Source organism: Sceloporus occidentalis, unplaced genomic scaffold, assembly GCF_023333645.1.
Source record: "Sceloporus occidentalis isolate IW3139 unplaced genomic scaffold, rSceOcc1.0.p SCAF_1, whole genome shotgun sequence".
Lineage (NCBI taxonomy): Eukaryota > Metazoa > Chordata > Lepidosauria > Squamata > Phrynosomatidae > Sceloporus > Sceloporus occidentalis.
In genome coordinates, this window is record NW_028316981.1 from 46208341 (window position 1) to 46230010 (window position 21670).

The 21670-nt window shown below is 44.3% G+C and overlaps 1 protein-coding gene across 1 annotated transcript; it reads left to right on the plus strand.

Annotated features, from left to right (window-relative positions):
• The first annotated feature begins 1411 nt into the window (after positions 1–1411).
• Positions 1412–21537, plus strand: LOC149321356 (metabotropic glutamate receptor 7-like). The gene is made up of 3 exons (XM_089511646.1): positions 1412–1936; positions 8049–8075; positions 21406–21537. Exons 1-3 carry the CDS (start codon positions 1412–1414, stop codon positions 21535–21537), a joined length of 684 nt encoding a protein of 227 aa, XP_089367772.1.
• Positions 21538–21670: the final 133 nt, after the last annotated feature.

Below are 21670 nucleotides of genomic sequence, written 5' to 3' on the forward strand. Positions count from 1 at the left end.
CACAACTACAGCCCTGGAAGGGTCAGGAGCATCCTGTCAAGAACACACAGAAAAGGATGTAGGAAATGCTTCACCTTTGTTCCTTTTTTTCTGCGCGTCCTCAACAATGTGGCACTCCTGACCCCTCCAGGGTCCCTTTCCTTCCTAGGGAACTGAAGAGAAAGTCAGAGTCACCAGATGTCCTTGAGGGCTTTTCATCTCCAGCTATTGAAACCCAACAAAGACTTGCAGGCCAAAGCAAATTGCTTCTAGGCAGCTGATAAACTAGGCTGAAAGAGAAGGTGCAGTTTGGGCAATGAGGCAACCAGGAGAGAAGTGGAGGTACCGCTCTTTCCACACAAGCTGTCCTCACAGATGTCCTCATCGCAAAGGAAGCCAAGGTGTTGCAAGAGGAAGGACATACAAGAAAATTGTAGGACATTAGAAAACAAAATTTCTGTTCCTCCAGAGAACAGGACCTGGAACAATGGATGCAAGCTACAGGAAAAGAGATTCCACCCCAACAACTTTCTGACAGTAAGGGCTGTTTGACAGTGGAACAAACTCCCTCGGAGGGTGATGGAGTCTCCTTCCTTGCAGGTCTTCAAACAGAGGCTGGATGGCCATCTGTCAGGAGTGCTTTGGTTGAGAGTTCCTGCATGGCAGGGGGTTGGACTGGATGGCCCTTGTGGTCTCTTCAACACTATTATTCTATGATTCTAAAAGCTGAAAACTCTGACAGAAAAATCAGTGCATGCTCTTCAGCCATGCTCAAAATGGAGAACACTTTGGGATTCCTCTTGGACAGAAGGTGGAAATGGAAGACAGGTCCTGGAAAAGGAGAATGCGTCTGGTGACTTTGGGGAGCTCTGTGAGCCACCAGCCAAAATCTAGAGAAGTTACAGAGGCAGGCAAAACGGGAGAGGGCATGGTCTGTGGACATGGTGAAGCGCGAAAACATGGAGCTGTCCTGTGCGCTGACCAGGGTCCTGAGCATGGAGTTGCCTTTGGAAACTGCCCAGGCTTTCCCTGGGCGCAGGGAGCTCGTCTACTGCTGTCCATGGTGCTGAAAATGAACTTGAGCCTCTGCTTAAGGAAGCCGCGCAAAGAGCGATGAGACTCTGGAGGCGTGGTGGCGGTGGGGGCCGGGCGGAGCGAGCGGGAAGGCGGGGAAGGGCCGGGCGAGGCTTTAAAGCGGAGCGGAGCCTCCCCGGCGCCCAGTGCGGAGCAGCCGCGGCTGGAAAGGGGGCCTCGCCGTCGGGGGAAGAGCGAGAGAGAGAGCAGGAGAGCGAGGGAGCGAGGGGCTGGCCCTGCCTTGGTCGCCTTCCCCTTCACCTCCTCCTTCCAAGGGACCCAGAGGCCCCTCATCCATCTATCCATCCATTCCTCCCTCCCTCCCCCGACGTGGTTCCTCTGCCTCCTCGGTGGGGCCATGCTGGGCCTGGGGCTCCTGGTGCTGGTGGTGTGGGGCTGGGCCCTGGTCTTGGTGGGGTCCCAGGAGCTTTATGCGCCCCACTCCATCCGGCTGGAGGGGGACATCACCCTCGGGGGCCTCTTCCCGGTCCACGCCAAGGGCCCCGGCGGAGGAGGAGGCGGTGGTGGAGGGGTCGGCGGAGGGGGCCTTGGGGCCCTTCCCTGCGGGGACATCGAGGGCGAGTCCGGGATCCACCGCCTGGAGGCCATGCTCTATGCCTTGGACCAGATCAACAGCGACCCCGAGCTGCTGCCCAATGTGACGCTGGGGGCGCGGATCCTGGACACCTGCTCGCGGGACACCTACGCGCTGGAGCAGTCGCTCACCTTCGTCCAGGCCCTCATCCAGAAGGACACCTCCGACGTCCGCTGCACCAACGGGGAGCCGCCCGTCTTCGTCCGGCCCGAGAAGGTCCTCGGCGTGGTGGGCGCCGCCAGCAGCTCCGTCTCCATCATGGTCGCCAACATCCTCCGGCTCTTCCAGGTAGGCACCACCACCACCACCATGCCCCCCCATGCCCCACCGGGAGCAGCAGCAGCAGCAGGTGGCCCCTGGACTCCACGGAGGAAGGGGCTGCTTGGCTCCGAAAAAGACACTGAGAGAGGGAGGCTCTCTCCCGAAAGGAGGCTGGAGAGGCGTCCGGGGCCAGCTCTGGACACGGGGCTCCAGAGAAATGGCAGCTGGGGAGGGAGGGAGAGAAGGTGGCTAAGGAAGAAGAGATGCATGTCGAGGGGTTGGACTGGATGGCCCTTGTGGCCTTTTCCAACTCTAGAGGATTTTTTGATTCTATGCTCTTCTGTTGGGCGATTCTGTGGAGGAATGTTGTAGAAGTGCTACTGAACACACACACACACACACACACACACACACAAAGGTTGCCCTCATGAGAGAGACATAATAGATTCTGTCTCGGTCTTAACACACACACACACACACACACACACACACATACACACACACACACACACACACACACACACCGGTTCCCATGTTCAAGCCCTCTGCGTTCCCTGTAGTTTTGGTCATCCTCTCTGTTTCCACCGTCTCTGGTTTGTTCAGACCTCCTCCTTTGCTCCGGGCATCTCCTCCATCTCCGCCTTCTCCATTTTCAGCAGGACTAAAGAAGCATGGATTTATGTTGAGATGAGTGTTTTGAGCTCTTCTTTGATATTGGGCTCCGTTTTTCTTGCGGCACCGTGTCTTCTTTTGAGGCGAGAACCCTGCTCTTTCTCCACCTCGTGGTTCCCTTTTCTCAGAAGGACCTCTCAGCCCCGACCCACCTGCTGCTTCCCGCATTTCTGCTCCCATTTTTAAGAAGTCATTTGGGAAAAAGGGAAACTCAAGGCGATGAGGCTGGAGGAGGGGAGGCTGAATTGGGATGAAGTGGGGCTCGAGGGAGAAAGGGACGACCCCGATTTTTCCTTGGAAAGGCCAGGGCTCAACGCCGAAGGAGGGCCCACCCTCTTCCAGCTTCTCGCCCGCTTTGAAGTTGGGGTGCGCGACCAGGGCTGCATCCGCACTGCAAAAATAATCCGGTTTGGTCCCATTTATTTATTTATTTATTTACTGCCTTGCTTCTATCTGCTATTGAATTCTGGAAACTGTCGTTTTGTGAGACATTTAGCCTTCTCTGTCAGAGAAAGCTCTGGTGCCACAATAAAATACAGTTCCCGTGTTTAACCCTAGGAATTAAAGCGGCATCAAACTGGGTTATTTCTGCAGGGCGGATGCACCTTTCGAAGACATTATCAATCTTGTAAAGCTTTGACAAAAGGTAAATTTCTTGGTTTCTGGTGCTGCAACCAACTACCGTTCCCAGAATCCCACAACGTGGAGCCAGGGAAAGTGGGGCCAAAGCAGATTATTTCTGCAGTGCGGATGCAGCACAGAAGCGGCGGTTCCTTCTTTGCATTCGCGTAGTTTTCTCCCTGACACCCGCCCCTCTCTTTTCGGTTAATGGGGGATCTGAACTGGCAGGAGATCCCAGGAAAGGGAGCCTTGGGGGCCTTTGGGCCACTTGCAATCTGGGCTTCGTCTTTCCCGATGCAGCTGGGCATCAGAAGAGCCCCAAAAGGGTTTGGCCGCAAGAGACTTTTATGTCCCCCGTTTTTCTGGACTGTCCTCCATTCTCGGTGCCTCGTCCTCCTTGACGGGGAGGACATCTGGACACCCTGCTTGGGCGGAGAGAGAGGACCGTTTGGGTGTTTTCCTCCCAGGGCGTTTGGCAACGCTTTAACTCTTTTCTGGCTCAAGGCTATGGAATTCTGGGATTTGTAGTTCGTTGTGGGCCCAGAGCGGAGCGGAGAGAGGGAAAGAGCCCTTGGCAAAGGCCGAAAGGCCCAGGGAGAAGATCCTCATTCAGGAAGATTCCGAGGCCTCCGCAACTAGTGGAGAAGGAAAGTGAAGCACATCCCAGAGAGTTCCTGAATCCAAAAGAAGAAGAAGGAGGAGGAGGACGAGGAGGACGAGGACGAGGAGGAGGAGGGGGGGACAGGGGGCGGGGAAATTGGGATCCCCTCCCTCTTTCAATAGTTTGGGTACTATGTGGGTGACAGTTTCCCCCGAAGTTCTTACGTTTTGGTGTGTGTGTGTTGATTTATAATTTTGAGAGAGTTCCCAAATAGGGCAGCGGAAGGAAATGCAGTTCACTGTCAGATGCTGCGAAGGAAGAAGCAGTCTCTTGGAAAAAGCAGAAAGAGAGACGGGGGCTCCTTGGAAGAGAGAGGAGGAGAGGGAAGGAAGGAAGGAAGGAGGAAGGATGAAGGGAAGGAGGGAAAGAGGCGATCTCCCCGGAGCCTCGCCTGCCCATCCCAGTCCTCTGGGGCGCCGGGCCTTGGGTGGCAGCTAGGGCAAGGAGGATTTCGTAGCTAAGTCAGACGAAGGGGGTCATTGGTAGCGTCGGAGGGGCAGCCTGGTTTGGGATGGAGGGAGGGGGGGGGGTCTTAGGCCAGGAAAGATAGACTTCAGTCTGTCCCACTTGGATCCTTCCTTCCTTCCTTCTGCCTGCTTTCCTCCCTTGCTCCCTGCCTTTTCCTTTCCTTTCCTTTCCTTTTTGCTGCCTGCCTGACTCCTTTGCTTTGTCTTGCCTTGCCTTTTCCTCAGCCCTTCATTTTGCCTTCAGGGCTGCCCCACCTCAGAGGGGCAGGCAGGGGCCCTAGTGGAGACCCTTCTCCAGACTCCGCGAAGGGCGAGGGTGCCTGAGTCCCCTCCGTTTCCCCGAAGCAAAAGGGGTTCGGCGGTGTGTGTGTGTGTGTGTGTGTGTGTGTGTGAGAGAGAGAGAGAGAGCTGTCTTTACCTCTCCTTGGAGGCTCTTGGGGAAGGCTGCCTGAGGACTGGACCGCTTTCTGGCTCCAGGGGGCGCCTCCTTTCAAGAAGGCCAAGGGCTTTTCTTCCTGAAGGGACCACCAACGAGCAAGTCCCTGGTTATCAGCAGGAGGAGGAGGAAGAGGAGGAAGTTCCCTTCCTTGCCAATCTCAGCGTTCGTCCACATATTGACATGTTCCCCCTAGTTGTCTCTCCCTGTTGTATATCTCTTCTCCCCAGTTTCTTAACAGCAGCACCTTGGAGTCTGACTGAAAGAAAAAAGCTGGGAGCATGAGCTTTCAGAGACTTCTGGTGCATGCTTGAGGAAGGAAGCTCAAGTCTAGGAAAGCTCATGCCCCCAGCTTCTTTCTCTTAGTCTTAAAGGAGCTACCAGATCCATTTGCCTAATGACTTTCCAGACTGTCTCTGAATTTTAAGAGAGACCTGGAAGGGACAAACTTCCTAGTGGAGGTTCAGTAGTGCAGACCCCTCTCAATCATTACCTCAATCCACCCACAAAGAAGACTGTATTGCTTTCTGTTTGTCTTTACACAGCTAGATTGCCATCCAGAACAGCATTTCTACTTAGGTCATATTCCCTAATGCTTTTTTTGACTATCATGAGATTGAAAGACATTTTTTGGTTGTTGTTTGCATTCTAAACAAGCAAGGTGAATTACTTACATTCAGTCCACATATTTCCAGCACTAACAGCTCATACCTGGTCCACAGCATACTCCTGTGCAGTATGGTGTGTGAGCAACAGTGTCCAACTAGAATTGTGTCCTATGTTCAGCTCCAGACTTGACTATAATATATGTTGGGGTGTGTGGAGGGGAAGATAAGGGGGGAGAGAAATTGGCAGGGGTGAGAAAAGACAGTATACCAATATAACAAGAAGGAAAGAATACTCCTGCTGGTATATCTGGCAGTCATTCCACACTTCTTCCAATTAGAGATCATTTGCTTTCTGGGAGATCTAGCTTTAGGGATCTCTGTCTCATACGTAATTTCAGTACCTGGATATCACTTTAACTGCCATGACTGCATCCTTTGAAATTTTGGAATTTATAGCATAGTAAGGCACTGGAGATCTCTGGCACAGAATCCTAATTACCTCTTCAAACTACATATCACAGGATTCTGTAAGATGGAGCGAGGGCAGTTAAAGGAAGACTAAAGTGCTGGGACTCTATAAAGTGAAAAATGGATGCGGCAGATTTTGGAATGTTGAAATAAGGCTTTTCTCTGAACTGGTGATGAGAGGTCCAGCTTACAACAGTTGTAGCCTGAGAGTAAAAGGTGGTTCCAATCAGAACATTATGAATGATAATTCTTATAGCTTTCAATGAGAGAGAGAGAGAGAGGTGCTATAAATGAGATCCAGTCGCAGAACTAGGTATGTAATCTAATTCATGCTTTCCATGGTTCTTGAATGGTGATGATAATGGTGCATCATGGCCTTTAGAAGCACCAAATTTATGTATGAAATCTTCTGCTCCATTTCCTTTCACATTGAGGGATAACATTAACATAGAGGAGGAAGTCCTCGTTCAACAGCATTTGCTTTAGATTTCGCCATCCTAATTTGTTCCTAGTTCCTGAAATAAAATAAAGCACCTGACACCCCCCCTCCGCCCCCGGACATTAATTCCCACAGCAAATTCCTCTTCCATCTTCTCCTTCATCCTGAGGAGAAACGAGACAATGGCTTCTGTGTCTCTCCAGCATTTCTGGTTTTACATACAGTGGCACAAAGCAGCACTGATCATTTCTAACTTTAGTCCCACTTCATGCAATAAAGAAGGACAGACACATGCTGAAAATGGGCTTTGCTGTGTTTGAATCTCACATATTTTACTAGGACTCCAATATACATACTCAGTATCATGATACTCTTCACATCGTACATTGTGAATATAGAGTTTAAATACTGACATGCTTTGGATAAATGTGTGATCAAGTCTCTCCCCAGCCATGAACTCACTATGAGGCCTTATTCATACAACTTACTCCTTCAAAGTCTCAGGCCTGACATTTGTAATATGGATATAATGATACTGACTTATGTTTCCAGGTTTTATATGTATTATTATAGTATAATTATTGTGGTAGTAGTGACTGGGTGGTGATGAGAATGGAGATGACAATGATGATGACAATGATTGCTTCTTGTCTTTTGGTTAAGATAGGCATGATGATAATTGCACTCATAATTGAAATGTATTTGGATTCTCATTAATAAATCTATGTATATTATTAGGGTTCTTCCCCTTTGCAATATGGTGAGGATTAGTATGTACACATGTAGCCAAGGGTCCGTTTAGGGGAATTTTATTATTATTGTTATTAGCTCAAATATTGCAAGAGGGGACTGGCTACGAGAGCCCACCGAAATCGCCCTCCCAATATGTATATGGAGTAGACCAGGGGACCCCAATAAATAAAGCTGAGATGGATATGAATAACTAGATGTCTAATTTATTGAAATAGGGGAAAAACACATGCGTTGCACATACACTCACACACACACTCAGGACTCAGGAAAATTAGGGTTGGAAAATGGGAACAGATTTCAGGCATTACTAATGGAGATGCTTACCAGAATGTAGATTCCCTCTGGGGAGCGAATGGGGTGCTGGACAGTGAGACAAGTCTGCTCCGCAACCTGGGGTTGAGCAGAAATGCCGGCTACCAAAACAGAGGTCTGACTGACGTGGAGTAAGTAGACCTTGAAAATGGCACGCTGAGCAGCCAAAGTGGGGACTTTTTATAGGCCAAATCTGGCCTGAGGCAAAGAGGCTGGCTTGGCCGAAACAAAGGTGTTCTAAAGATTTTCTTTTCACCTGGATGTCTGCTTTAGATAGTATAAAGGGCTTATGCCACTCGGACAATAGGTTCGAGGAGGAGGTTGATAGCTTCAGGGAAGGCAATCCTTTCACTCTTCCCAGCCTTGAGATAATCCCTTCATGCGACTTCCCCGGACCCTCTGAAATGTTAATATGGGTGCTCCCTTAGGGGAGGTGTACATGTCCTCTCGCTTTGCCAGTAATGGAGGACAGGCTGCTAGAGTTCATCCAGGGGTCATTAAGGGTTATCATTGATTCCAAAATTTATATCGAGCAGCATGGGTAACACACATATTGGTGCGAAATATGGTGAGCATTTTGTGATGGTACATGGAATGGTAACATATTATATTGGAGGAATAAGTTGTTGATATTTTAGAGAAAAATCTGTACGTTTGGCTTTTGTTTAGTCATTTATTTCTCTTAATCTCCCAATTTTTCAGAATCTACTCTCCTTCTCATTAATGGAAGTAAGTGACTGGAAGTCTAGTATTACATGTTTCCATGTGTGTGAAATGTTTTAAATAAGCTACTGTTTGTTTGTTTTAATCTCAGCCTATATTGAAGAGTATATATGTGTTCAACATATCTACACCTCTATGTCGGGTTGTTGTTTGTATAAGTGAAACCACTAATTTATTCTTTGTGGGCATATTGTTAGGAGTTATGCTCAACAAATATGAGTATTAGACTATTATGTACAAGGCACCCGACATAGAGGTGTAGATCTGCAAGAATGGTTAAGAACACACACAGAAGAGGTAGGGCTGTTGGCCTGAATCCCTGTCCATCTTGGAAAAAAGACAAGCATCATTTCAAAAGTACATTCTGAAGCTGTACTCCAGTTCCCCTCCTGATGACAAGGAAATGGTTCCCTTGATGAGAGCAATCAGGGCTTAACTGTCTTGTCCACCTCCACTGAATGGAGCCCTGCCAAACTGACTCAGACTGGTACACTCCCCATTGTGAGGCATTATTCAGCTTCCAGGGATGTTGGACAATCCATCTGGACTGGAAAGAGGATAAATATCTATATTTCATTGGTTTTTCCTTGTGTATGCAGTGCTTTGTTCTCTAATGCCCAGACCATCTAAGAGTCATTATCAATGCCTAAAGGGCACGTTTACCTCTACCCTTTGCAAGCACATATTTTTGTTTATTGAACTCTTCTTACAACAACACTGAGGTCATTTTCCTCCCCCACAGAGATGTCCCCTTCATTTTTAGAAGACAGCCTCCAAGTTAGAAAGTGGTTAAATGCAGAGACACAGAGAGGGGTACTCTCTCTGACACCAGCTTCCCTACTCTGCTCTTCAGCCATCCTAGACTCCGCTTCACATGGGAGGGTAGGAAAATCCATGTGTGTATTTTAGTTTATAATCCCTTGAATTTAGCTACATCTCTGTAGCCCCATTAGAATGGTTAAGAGTAGTTCCCATGACATCCCCCCTCTTTTACTTTGAAAAACAGCTTGTATTCAGTAGACTGTTCTATTGGTTTCTACTGCTATCTTTTCCTGTCTTTTAAATTAAGGAATAATTCTCATTTGGAGTCACTCTGGTTAGTTTTTAGTTTTTAAAACTTTCAGCTTCTACAGTCCTGCAGAGAGTAATGCCTGCAGGAGCCCCCACCCAGTAAAGCCAGTACATTACTCTTAACAATATATGTTTTATGTGACGTGTGGCCTTGATAATCAAATTATCAATTGTCAACACCTAGGTAAATCCCATTGATTGAATGAATCTATTCTAGTTAGGAAAAACAACAGGATATAGGCCAATGAGTTGACCGATCTGAAACAAGTATGCTGTTTAGGATTCTTATAGAATAGTTTTCTAGTGCTAAGTTACATGGGAAGTGAGGTCAACTGAATATTACTTGGGCCATTTTGAGGGCTTTGGTGCATCTCACAAGTAATGTTGTGACAGACATGACATTTTATTCACAAAATATTTAGTAAATCCCAAACTTCATAATCAATTTGGAAGTAATAACTGGCATTACTCAGTTTTTGGCAGATTTTTAGACATAACAGAAAAGCTGTGGTTCAACCAACGATGGCTGAAGAATTTGTTAGTCTACCAGACAAAGTAAAAGCCTATCATAAATTTACAGAGACTAAATAAATGAAGGTTCACTAGCATTGAAGTGATTAAGGCAAGTTACATGAGTTTTCAATGTCAGAACAAAGTAGGGATGCCAGGAAATTTCATGACATTCTTAAGAGCAGCTTTGGTGGGGAAATGCGGCATGAAAACTTTAGTTAGGAAAGTATAATCACAGCACAGCAGCCATTCTGACCCCAGTGGAAAAGGTCTTCTTGAAGCTATTTCAAGAGTGCACAAAATGCATGGTTTAGATCAAGGGCAATATTCTAGAGCTCCATGAAAAGAGTTATCTTCATTAGCTAGATCCATCATTTTCTGGAAAATCTAACTACACACTTACCTCAGAGGCACTTGTGAAGTAGGAGTTATCGTCTCTCAGAGATCTCTCTTCAGACCATATGGAAATACATTTCGTCCATTAGACAAGTGAAAATCATACATTCTTCAAAAGAACTTGTGAAAGCCCTGAACTAACCGGTAGTTTTCTAACATGCCTTCAGAATTTGGAAAGGTTACTTGACAGAACTACAGCATCCAGAACCACTATCCTTGATGACAAGAGTCTAGGAGTTCAAGTGCCTCAAATAAATTTTTCCAAGCTCCATGCTTGCACTTCTTCTGAAAAGGATCACCAATAACTTACCATGGAATAATGAGGCCAGACACAAAGAGTTGGGTTGAAGAAGGACCACTCTATTGATCTAGAACCTATTTACATTGTGATTATACTGGAAGAAGCAAGAGGGAGGAGCATCCTGATATGGATTCAGCTGAGGCCAAATGTCTCCCCTTCAGCCTTCTCTTGGGTGAAACATCCTAATTCCAATAACTGGGTTGCTCCCCAGCTGGCCTTCTAATGGAAGGCAAAGCTAAGGTGCTCCCACCCAAACAACCCAGTGTCCAGGGCACACTGTGTGCATTGCAAAGGCCTCCACAATCTCCATAGAGCTCATCAAAGGTGTTCCTTTTGATGCAGTTGTGTGGGTCTGGAACTGCGTACTATTGGCTGGTATCACATGCTAATGCAAAAAGAGATCAATAATCACAGGAAGGGTTTTGGAAGAACTGTACTGAAAGTACTGTAGTAAATCTTCTCTAGGTGTCAAATACCTTTCATAAACTGAGACTGATATTTGAAATGGCAATTATATTTAAAGGCGAAGGGAAAGGGCACAGGAAACAGTGAGATACAATCCCACATGACCAACCATGCAGTTATCAAGTAGTATGGGACTGAGGCACTTCCTCTCTTATATGGAAAACATAGCCTGTATTAATCATGTTTCTGCCTGAGAATTATCTCAGAAAACACCAGGACACAGACTTTGTGGCTGTGTCAGGAATAACAGCACATGGCAACATGGCAGCCTATCTGAATGGCTTCATCAGCACAACCAGAAGGAAGCTGACACAATAACTCTTCTTACTGCTGTTGAAGTCAGTAAGAATTCCCTTTCAGAAGAATTGGACACAGTTAGCCGACACTGATTCTCTGTTGTTGTCCACCACTCTGCTCAAACAGGGAATGACTTTAGAAGGCATACTTTTCAAGAAAGGAAGAAAACAGCCATGGCCCATCAGGTATTCACTGGTGCTGAAACAATCAGAATATTTTCTGACATAGGCCAGTTTCAAATCCCTTCTGACCTCTGAGCTACAGCTTCTTCATGTGTTTCAGACTCTGGGCTAATAATAATAATAATAATAATAATAATAATAATAATAAATGTTCTTGTGAAGAATCAGTTGTTTCTTTTGAAATCATTCTCTATATAGCTATAAGAGATCACATAGAAAGACTTCAGAATGCTGTGTGAAGTCGAAGGCTTTCATGGCCAGCATCCATAGTTTTTTGTGGGTTTTTCAGGCTATGTGGCCATGTTCTAGCTAGAACATGGACACATAGCCCGAAAAACCCACAAAAAACTTCAGAACGCCCTCTATACATTGTCCATCATTACAGAAGAATGCTGAAGCGGACAACATAATACCAAGTTCTAGATCTCTATGGATCTTTATAAAGTGGAACCAGTATATCCAGTTACACTTCATTATGGTGTCTTAATCCTGTTTCATTGCAATCTATCTTACATTACTTCCAGAAACCCCTATCAGAAGTGATACAGCACTGAGTCCATTAGAAGCCTGCTTACAATCTTCCTCGTTTTAGCTGTCTCTGAAAAAGCAGACATAAGCCTGAGATAGAATAGTTACTTAATTAAAGAAGTCATGACACACACTATCTTGAAGTGCCTTCAGAGGAAATAACAGGTCTTTTAATCAAATTAGAATCATAGAATCATAGAGTTGGAAGAGACCGCAAGGGCCATCCAGTCCAACCCCCTGCCATGCAGGAAATCCAAATCAAAGCATCCCCAGCAGATGGCCTCTGCTTAAAGACCTCCAAGGAAGGAGACGCCACTACACTCTGAGGGAGTGTGTTCCACTGTCGAACAGCCCTTACTGTCAGGAAGTTCTTCCTAATTAAAACAAGTGGACTTCCATCTCCACATTGAGGACACAATAGCTGTTAGGGTAAATAATTGAAACAAGAGTAAGAAGACAGGAATTCTCTGGGCACCAAACATTCTAAAGACAACATGCCAGCACCTCAAGACTGGTAAATATGCTTGAAAGTTAGTCTCCCTCTCCCTTTTCTTCCCTCTGTTTCTTCTCTATGTACTTTCCTAAAAACCCATCCTAGCCCCCCAGACTCTACTCCTCCTCAACTTAACCTCTCATTTCGTTCTTTAAGTGTCCCTGCATAGTTGCTCATGGCATCTCTACCCTTTCTCTCTATTACTATCCCCAGTCTTCCACTCCTCAGCCTTTTTGCTCTGTTTATCAGGCAGATCAAAATATTTTGTCTCATCTGTTGCCAGCACAGTTAGCCTCATTAGAAGCCCTCAAAACATGCACACACAGCACTCCAAGTAAAGTCCTGATTTCTTTGCTTTAACATATTCTTCCCAACTTTTGCTATAGTCAACCAAGCATCTTGCACCATTTCACCACTATTACACATTTGGGGATGGGGGAGGGGGTTGGCACAACTAGTTAGCTTTTCACTGAAGACATAGGTAAATTAAAGCGATTGCATATTGATTTCTTTGACATGGTTTGTTTCCATATATTCACTGACTTACCTGCAAATTCGTCTGTAGTCTATTTCACTGTTATAATAAAAAATGCCAATGATTATGTTGCAACTCATGAAGCAGTGACACATAATTTCCAATGTACAAGAAAATGTTGGGTCAAGTTGGCATTATTTCTCAGTTTTCAAAACTTAGGGCTCATTCAAGTAATTTGCAATTTAATATCAGGCTACAAGTGAGAGACTTACTCCATGGTTCCTCAAGAACTGGACACTAAAGGTACAATTAAGATCTTACCTTTTATTTGCCATCTCCAGCAGTTAAATAGGCAAAAGGAAACCTCCTGTTGTCAAAATAAATATTACTTTCACCAACCCATCATTCAATGGGACTGCAGAGAACAGGTGGATGGAATTTCATATCAAATGCAACCAACTGTATTGGACATCAGGGCTTGGAGAGACATTAAAAAAAACACCTCCATCTATTCTTTAAAGCAATAGGAAAAGTATTTTGTTTTCTTCCTTTAATTTATTTATTAAAATATGTTATGTCACTTCCTATGTCACAGAACCTTCATCACATACCAATGAAATTAATTTAAAACAAACTACAAGCGTGCAACTTAAAACAGTGAGGAATAGTTGAACAGTCTAAAACCACATAAAACAATTTAACAATTAAAACACAGTTTAAAACTTGTACAGATATACAGACCCCAAAGGCTTTGGTTTTTCTTTTTTTAAAAAGCTTTGTTTTAACCTTATACCAGAAAGAAACCACAATTAAAGCGAATTGGGCCTGTAGTGACAGAGCATTTCATAAGCAGGTTGACACAGCAGAGAAGACCCTGTGATTTGGATACAGGAACATGATGCGCCTGCCTACCAGCCACTCATTTAATGGAAACAATTGAGCAGGGGAAAGGAGTCAAACAATATAAAATATATGTGCAAATGAGAAACGACAGCATCATGTTTGAAAATCCATTATTATACAAGGAGAGCCACTGTAGCATAGTGGTTTGAATGTTGAACTATGACTCTGGAGACCAGGGTTTGATTCCCCACTCAGTCATGAAACCTGCTGGGTGACCTTGGACAAGTCACATGCCCTTAGCCTCATGGGAAGGTAATGGAAAACCTCCTCTGAACTAACCTTGCCTAGAAAACCCAATTGTCTTAAGGAAAAAAATGACCTGGAGATGCACAACAACATGACAGCTTCTAGGGTTTGTACATGTTGGTCTGGCAGATTTGGCACTGAGGTTTGAAGAGCTGTCAGTCTAGAATTCGGCCTTTTCTTCAGAGATGGGAAGGGAGAGGATACAGACTCACTAGCCATTGGGATTGTTCACTTTCGGAGTAGGTGATTACTGTATATTGGGGTTAGAGTCATTGTATTTTTCCCTTTTTGGTTTTGATTGTATTTTATGTACGTTGCTGCTTTTTTTCTGTTATCATGCCCTGCTCTTTCCCTATTAATCCTGTACTGAATAGTGGATCATGTGGCATGATTTTAGAACTAGGATGAGTGAGGAGTGTAATTTGTATCTGCGATTCCACATGGATGCCTCTACCAGTGTTTCCTTGGCTAACGGTAGTGTAGATGCCATTTGCAGTCTGGAATACTCACAATGATTAACAACGTCAGGCACATCCATAACCATGGAACCCACAGCAAGATGATTTGAAATGCTGGGGAAATCTATTTTGATTTAACAAGGGTACAAATTTCCGTGGATCCATATCCACACAGGTAATAAAAATGACCAAAATTGATATATCACCAAGACAAAGTGATATTGCTCTATTCTACTTACCTTTTTCTCCTGGCAGTGCTATACTTCTTATGAATATGCTTTTATTGTCACTCCTGGTTTGAAATAATAAAAACGTTGTTAAAAAAAACACAACTGTGTACATAGAAAAAAAAAAAATAAATGTAGCAAAAATGCCACTTTTCAAGCACCTGCAAAAAAATACCCTGTTAAATATGTCTTTGTCAATAGAGGGAGGTGCTCAAGCAATGCCTGTATTATAGATGCATATATAAGGATAGAAAAAGAAAAACGAAAAACAAAAGAACCAGACATTGACCAGACATGGAGGTGTGAAAGTATTTGTGTGTTTAGGGAGGAACCTCTGAAGACATGGATTTCATAGGGTACATATCCTTATAATAGAAATTCCTTCCTCCTCATAGAAAAGACTAGGTGTCTGTTATCAGAAGGTGAGAGTGCAGATCAAAGGACTTTTGTAGATGGTTCACTTTGATTGACAGCTTTCTATACTTTAGGGAACATACCAATTTATATGTGAGTAAAACCCATTACACTCGATGATACTTTTGTCCCTTGGTATGCAGGGTGCAGCTAGATACAATGACCAGTTAGAGTGAAATGCTAGACATATCTACTCAGAAGTCAATATTATTGAATTCAGTAGGGCTTTCTTCCAGGTAATTCATAGAATCATAAAATCATAGAGTTGGAAGCGACTACAAGGGCCATCCAATCCAACCCCCTGCCATGCAGGAACTCTCAATCAAAGCATCCTTGACAGATGACCATCCAGCCTCTGTTTAAAGACCTCCAAGGAAGGAGACTCTACCACTTTCTGGGGGAGTGTGTTCCACTGTCGAACAGCCCTTACTGTCAGGAAGTTCCTCCTAATGTTGAGGTGGAATCTCTTTTCCTGCAGCTTGCATCCATTGCTCCAGGTCCTGTTCTCTGGAGCTGCAGAAAACAAGCTCATTCCCTCCTCAATATGACATCCCTTCAAATGTTTAAACAGGGCTATCATATCACGTATTCTCCAGGCTAAACATCCCCAGCTCCCTAAGTCGTTCTTCATAGGGCATGGTTTCCAGACCCTTCATCATTTTAGTCGCCCTCCTTTGGACACACTCCAGTTTCTCAACATCCTTTTTGAATTGTGATGCCCAGAACTGGGCACAGTATTCTAGGTGGGGCTTGACTAAGGCAGAATAGAGTGGCACTATTACTTCCCTTGATCTAGACACTATACTTTTATTGATGCACCCTAAAATTGCATTGGCCTTTTTAGCTGCCACATCACACTATTGGCTCATGTTCAACTTGTGGTCTACTTGGACTCCTAGATCCCTTTCACACATAGTCTCCTTAAGCCAGGTGTCCCCCATCTTATTTCTATGCATTTCATTTTTCTGCCCTAAGTGCAATACCTTACATTTTTCTGTGTTGAATATCATTTTGTTAGTTTTGGCCCAGCTTTCCAGTTTATTCAGGTCATTTTGAATTTTGATCCTGTTCTCTGGGGTGTTGAAGAGATCTAATACAATTATCAGATTGTAGCCAGAGAGTTCTTAGAATGGGGAGTTCTAGAAGTCAAAAACAGAACACAACACCATTCTACTTAACTAAACAAACTAGTAAAGTCATATGCTCATGAGTCAGTGCTGTTTCACAGTCTGCCCAGGCAGGAATACAGAGATTGATAAGATGCAACTATGCCCATTGTGTATATTCAGTGTCTTTTGAAAGATACCAAGTTTTTAATGAAAGAATATTGATTACACTTAGGATGGCCCAGTGCCAATAAGATACACCTGCAGATGGTACATTTTGTGTTTTCTTAGGTGAAAATTGGTTTTGCTTGGAATCATTGATCCATGCAAGAAAATATGCTGTATCATAGTCTCAGATGATGCTATTTCTATTTTTAGTAATATGTAAATTAACTTCAACAAGAGACAATGCAGCGTATCCTGAGGACTGGGATATGTTGTATTATTGAGAGATATAAAGTCTATAATTAAAGCTATTTAAGAAATATGATCTTTTGATAGAATCAGCACAATGGAGGTCGAGCGGACATTCTGGCCAGAACATGATAGAAAAAATAGTAGTTTTGGTAAATGTATTGAAAATGTTCATGCTGCCTTTTGTTAGCAGCCTAGAGAAGTGAGCATCTAGCAAGTCCATTGCAAGGGACATCTTCCTTTTCCCATATGTTAGACCTGTCCATACTGTTTCAGAACTGTTCTTTAATGCCACCACCAAACAACAACAACAACAACAACAACAACAAAACAACAACCAGTGGACAGCATCTTCCTCATCTTATTAATGCATACAAGTTTGTGCAGATTCCTCAAACTGCATCCATGATTTACAATTTTAGTTTGCATCTTTTCTCCTCCAGCTGGGAATTTCTATTATATGTTTCATGTTATAGCTTCTAATTATAACCAGGCCATTTTTCTAATACAGATCTATTAGGAACTAATATGGCCCCACACACATCTCACTATTCTTTTATCTCCCTTTTTAGTTGCTTCTGATAAGGCCCAGAATAATGTTGAAACTTGATTTTTCTCACAGAAGTCCTGCAGAGGTTTAATAGTCTGGACAGACCTGTTGCAGAAAGCAACATATGATGAGACCAGAAAACTGTCATTGTGCTTCTGAGCCTCCTCTCATCATCCTCAAAACCAATATGCTTTGACTAGAATGTGTTTGTAGTATGCATTTTTGGAAGGTCCTTTTTTATCTGTGCACACATTTGTATGTGTGTGTGTGTGTGTGTGTGTGTCTTCAGATGCCTTTTTCAAAGTCCTGAAACGTTGCAATAGAAGACCTGGCCAGATTTGTTTCAGAATCAGTGCGTGGAAATTCTATAGACATAATTTTGAGCAAAGACTATCTCAAGTTATTGTGTTGCTATTATCTTTAGTGAATTATCCGTGTGTGTGTGTGTGTGTGTGTGTGTGTGTGTAGACCACAAAACTATGTTTCTGGGCAACTGTCAGACATCATATAATCAAGCCACCTTGCCCCCTGGCTAAAGACTGAGTTTCTCTGTGTTGATTGTATAATGTCAATAAGCACTTGGTCTGTGATTTACTCATATGGCAGGTTGGTTGGCTTCCCGCTCTTCTTTTTTGTTGAGTGAATGACATCAAAGCATCAGAAAACCCAGGTAATGCAGCTTATGTTTAGCCAAGGGACAGAGAACACAATCTGAGTGTTTAATGTGAGGAAGTGCCTTCTGGCTTTGGTCTCTCTAAAGGAGCAGATAATGATATCATCATCATCACCATCATCATCACGACCCTCACTACCAAAACCATCATTTATTTATTTATACAGTGACTTTGCAGTACATAATGCTTTACAAGTAAAAGAACAACAAAACTGTTCCCTGCCCTCAGGCTTACAATATAATTAAGACAAGACACAGAAGGAAAGGGGGAATGGCAGTATAGGAGTCCACCAGTTGTTGCCTCTTCATTTCTTCCTTCAAGGCCAGGGCAGTGGCAGTTGGGATGGAGGGAAGGCTTTTTATCTGTTTATGGCCTAAGGCATGGTGGAACCATGTTCAGAGTATCAGAGCTATTCCACAGCTTGCTATTTGGGTGAGGAAAATTCAACATCTGGAGAGTCTTCTCAATCAATCCGAGTGATGTGCTGTTTATGAAGCCAGTAACCCCAGCTGTATTGCAAAGTCTGTCCCACTGCAATGTCACTGTGTCATTCCACAGGGCTATTGTTGTCTTTCAGCAGGCCGCAAGAAAGCACTGTGCTTTGCAAAAAGAGAAAGATTGAAAGAAACAATGAGGGGGAAAGGTGATTTTACTGCAGTGTTGAACTCAGAAAACTATATTTAAATTGTCAGTAAAATCAAATGGAATTGGTCTGGGTAGACATGCCTTTACTTGATTCTCCCCTCCTCCCATTTGCATGGCTGTTGCACACACAGGGCAGTTCAATTTGTTCTTCACTCTTGAGTGTCAGCAAAGGAATGCAGAATCTTTGCACAGATGGCACTGTCAAAGTTCGCTGAGGCTGTCCTGCTCTGACCTATTTAATTTAATTTAATTATTTATGTCTAAACTCCCAGCAATCTTGTATCATGCTTGGAATATTCAGAGTCAGATGTGCTGTGCTCCTAAGCCATTCTGTACCTGACTTTTTAACAGAGATAGTCGACACCAAATCTGTTCCTTAAAGTGAAGTAGAGGAGCAATGCTGGTATAGACAAGAATGAGGCGAATCTCAGAATTAGTATGTTCAAATTGGAGGATTGGCTCTCCCACAAATAAATAGTACTGACTATAGTTCTACCCATTTGTTTTAGCCAGGACATGAAGGAATCCTTTAAAAGATCCTGAAAAAAAAAAAAAAAAAAAGGATATTACTCTGTCCTTCATCTTAAGACAAAGGAAACTGAGAGATGATCTCACTAAGTCCAATTGAAGACTGCTTTGAATCCCATTTTGGGAGAAAGGCAGGATATAAATCCCATAAATAAATAAGACAGCTGAAGTAAATTACAAGTTGGCATCCCCTCTCTCATTCCAAATACCGAGCTGAACTGGCAGTTGAATAGAGGGTTATTACAACTACACAGTTATAGCAGATTAATACCTGTTTCATTGTCATTGTTCAGCTCCATGGAGATTTGTAGTTTCATCTCATCATTAAAATTCTCTGTAGGAAGGGACTGGATTCCCCAGCAGAGAATTTTAAAGATCTCACCAAATTACAAATCCCAAGATTCCATAGGATGGAGCCATGACAGGTAAACTGCTATGAAACTTTTATAACCTGGTAACACAGACCACTATACCTTTGCTTTTACACTGTTGATGGGATAACATCCGACTACACCTGACAGCAGCAGGCCACTTTATATGATCCAAATAGACCCTGTGGCCCACAGAGCTATTCTTCAGCAGAGATGAAGGCCCCATTCTCACTTGCTCATTTGCCCTGGATAGAACTGGGCAGATTAGGGTCCCCCCATATCGAATCTACTCAGGAAAAGTGCCCACTACACTTTACCTCGATCGAGACAATTTGCCCATCTGAAGTTCACATTTGTGGTACTGCTTTAAAATGGAGCCTCCTTTCTTGTCAATCAAATTCGCTTCTGCTTTTGTCAAAGGTGACATCTCCTACAACTATTGGCCAACAGAATGGGGTTTTCCCCCCTCCTTTTTTTTAAAACTGGCGGCAGCATTCATATATTCTGTCACCACCTATGACTTGGCTCTGCTCTGCTCTGCCCAGCCCTTGGCCTCTCCGGAGGGAGGGAAAGCTGGCTGCCTGAGCTGCTGAGGGCCCCCTCCTGGCCCGCCTTGCCCTCCTGCCTGCCTGCCTTGGGGGCCGATGGTCAGGTGAGCCTGATGCTCTTTGGGTCCTGGGGGTCACTCCCAGCCCACCCCACCTCCTGTGTATTCCTCCTGCTCCCTTTCCCCACTCTGTCATGCTGCTGCTGCTTGGCCTCCTTTTCCTTCCTCCTCCTCCTCATCTACTCTGTTCTTCCACTTCCTCGGCTGCAGGTGCAGAGGAAGCGGGAAGAGGAGGAAGAGAGGGAAAGAGGAGTTGGATGAAGAAGCTAAAAAAGGAGAGCGAGCAGTAGCAGGGCAGTGGAGGGCGAAAGAGGAGGAGGAGGAAGAAGGAAAAGGAGGAGGATGACAACAACAATGAGCAGCAGCAGGAAAATGGAGGGGGTAAAAGAAGGAGAAAGAGGAGGAATGAGGAGAAGGCGTGGGGACAGGAGAAACAAGAGGAACAGAAAAAGGAAGAGAAGGAAGAAGAGCAGGAGGAAGAGGAGGTCAGGAGGAGGAGGAGAAGGAGAAAGAGTCTGCGGGGAGGGGTGGTGTTGGCAGAGGAGGAGGAGGAGGGAGAAGGAGAATGAGGAAGAGTGGAGAAGAGGAGGAGGGAAAAAAGGAGGGCAAGCAGCGGCAGGAGGGTGAGGGGGATAAGAGGGGAAGGAGGAAGGCAGAGAAGGTTATGGAAGAGGAGAAGGAAGAGCTGCAGAAGTGGCAACAGGGAAGAAGAGGAGGAGGAGGAGGAGGGGGGAAGAAGACAGAAGAGGTACCCCCTGCTGCCTGCCACAATGAGAGTAGCGAGGCTGACATTGGGGAGGGGGCAGCAGCAAGCATACGCATTCTATCCATATGTACCCATCTGTAGCACAAGCATGTGCATAATCTGTCAATAAAATTACCAAAAAAAGGGAACAAGCTGCTTGCAAAAAGCAGGCAGGAGAGGGGAGGCATGATCCTCCCACTGCCCGTCCTCTGACCTAAATCGCTCCCTGAACTTGACCCATCATGACCGGGTCTGAGTTCACATTTGCCGGCAGCAGGGAAGAACTGGGTTTTCCAGAAAGAAAAGGGAAAAAGTCCGCTTTCAGGAAAACTGCATTAAGGGGGATTTTCCCTGGATCTGTTGTGCAAGCACCTGATCAAGTTGTGTAAAAATTGGCGAGAGTGAGGACTTCCTACTTTAAAACTGGTTTGGGAACCAGGGTAAAATGTAGTCTGAATGGCACTGAAAAGATTTATTTTATTATTTATTAATTTATTTAGACATTTATATCCTGTCCTATGTTCTACAATCTCAGAGCAGCCTACCAGTAAAGCAGTGTAAACACAGATGAAGGTGATATTTTAATTTGTAAGCCAAACTGCATCCTTGTTTTGTGAAAGACGTGTGGTATTAATGTTACCAACAATGTTAACAGGGAAAGGAAGAGGAAATGTGATAAAAAGGAACTATACAACTGAGACTCCCCCCCCCCCCCTTTAATTTATTGCAGTGTATAGAAATCCACTTGGTGATGTCGGGAATACTTGCTCAGCCTAAGAAAGACAATGGCAAAAGACAATGGCAAACTTCCTCTGAAAAAATCTTCCAAGAAAACTCTGTGAGAGGTTTGCCAATAAGTTGAAGTCAACTTGACGGCACATAATTTGACTAATAAACTTATTTTACATTTTTTATTTTTATTTTTTGTATTTTTTTCCTTCATATTTGATTGTTGATATGAAATTTTCATATGCAATGTTACCTATAAAGAAAAC